We start from the raw sequence: 1,634 nt of genomic DNA, 5'->3' as shown, positions 1-1,634 counted from the left end.
CAAAAGGTTATATACCATAGATTAATTGGGTACCACGCGTATATATGAGATAGCCGAGTCGGTTTAGAGTCAGTGTTAGGGTTAGGGATAGTGTTTCTTGGTTGTCCACCGGACAATGTCTCAGACTGGTGGGTTGTCCGGCGCAAATTGTGGTTGTCTCGGACAACCGGACAACGCTTATTTCGAGCACTGCTTTAACTTCGGCATTGAGAATCTAAACTGAATTAAAATTGAATCAGAACCGTATTATATGATTGTTAAAATTATAGTGTGTTTATAGCTAGGATAAGTTTGAGAGATTGTACCACAATGTGTTACTACATTTGATTAACGTACCACAACATTTATTCAGTATTGGTAGTATGTTCAGATATAACCGAGTAAGATAACCATGTAAGACAGCAATGTACATTTTCATGGATAGACAGCATCGAGACCGTTTTCAAACAAAAGGAGAGATGTAATGTCTTTGTGTAATATCCGCGTTATTTGTAACCGGGAAGAGTGGAAGCAACTGCAATAAATGTTTAGTGTGCGACAAACATTGAGTCTTTAGATCTTTATCAGATGTAGAGATATTATAGTAGCTTTGGCGTGTGTTCGCCCATATTAGCCTAGATTGCCTATATTCTCATTAAAATTGCACTATAGTAGGCCTATATATGGATATCCACGACATATAATGTGACATGAATCCGGCATAAATGAAAATCCATGAATCTTATACACCGAACTGCTATGCTATCCGAAGTTGTTGTCGCGATGGTTTTGATTCGACGACTGCATTCATTTGATATGAATCGTGCTCGAGTGTAATGTATTTAAATTGTATAGCAAAGCATGTGGCCAAGAGGAAAAGTACTCGGGGGCACCAGTTGCATTAACGGCATGGTATACATCCGAGGTGCAGCGAAAAATTACGATAGATGGCAAAAGATGGGAGCAACGGGGTGGAGTTATAACGACGTACTTCCATACTTTAAAAAGTCCGAGGATATGCAGATTCCTGAGTTAAAAGATTCGGGTAGGTTTAATAAATTTCAATGTTTTACATTATAACGGTACGTGGCAATGAGGATGCAGTGTGTGTCAGTGTGAGTGATGTAGTGTGGAGATATGGATGAGTTTAAGCATACCCGTAGAGAATTTTTTAAAGAGATTGATTTCGCAGAATGAAGGTAATTACATGATCTGTTTATGTCAAGTTACTATAATAGTAATATAACAGGTCACTCAGGCAGGTAGGTGTGCCTGTATTGCGTTTCATCATGTTCTTATAAAATATCTACATATAATCTTGCAGAGTACCATGGTGTTGGAGGACCTCTTACCATCACACAAACAACCTACACGAAACTTGGAGACGTGGTTCTGGACGCAGCGCGGGAATTATGATATAGAGTTGGTGATGTGAATGGAGAAAGTCCGTTCGGTAAACCTCATTATATTTATTGTATTTCATTTTAAGTGGGATTTTGTTTTTGGTTGATTGCGAATTTTGATCATTACTTCGTGGTTATAAAAAATTAAATATTTTAATATTGATGTTCACGTTCATGTTTTTGTTATTTTATAGGAGTTATGAAGACACAGGCAAACATCAGAGGTGGCACGCGCGCAGACACTGCCAAGGT

General features: G+C 38.2%; 1 protein-coding gene across 4 annotated transcripts in view; it reads left to right on the top strand.

Annotated features, from left to right (window-relative positions):
* Window positions 1-1,634, top strand: part of LOC106812288 (glucose dehydrogenase [FAD, quinone]-like) — a 64,314-nt gene that overhangs the window by 14,933 nt on the left and 47,747 nt on the right. Inside the window, exon 3 of one of the 4 annotated variants that reach the window (XM_014816124.1) lies at window positions 835-1,024. The exons of the other annotated variants lie outside the window; for them this stretch is intronic. Within the exon in view, the coding sequence (XP_014671610.1) occupies window positions 835-1,024 (190 nt within the window). The remainder of the gene's footprint in view (window positions 1-834; window positions 1,025-1,634) is intronic. 4 annotated transcript variants of the gene reach the window in all.

This window comes from Priapulus caudatus, unplaced genomic scaffold (genome assembly GCF_000485595.1).
Source record: "Priapulus caudatus unplaced genomic scaffold, Priapulus_caudatus-5.0.1 Scaffold630, whole genome shotgun sequence".
NCBI lineage: Eukaryota > Metazoa > Priapulida > Priapulimorpha > Priapulimorphida > Priapulidae > Priapulus > Priapulus caudatus.
Note: the sequence above shows the minus strand (reverse complement) of the source record. Positions and strands in the feature narration are given on the sequence as shown.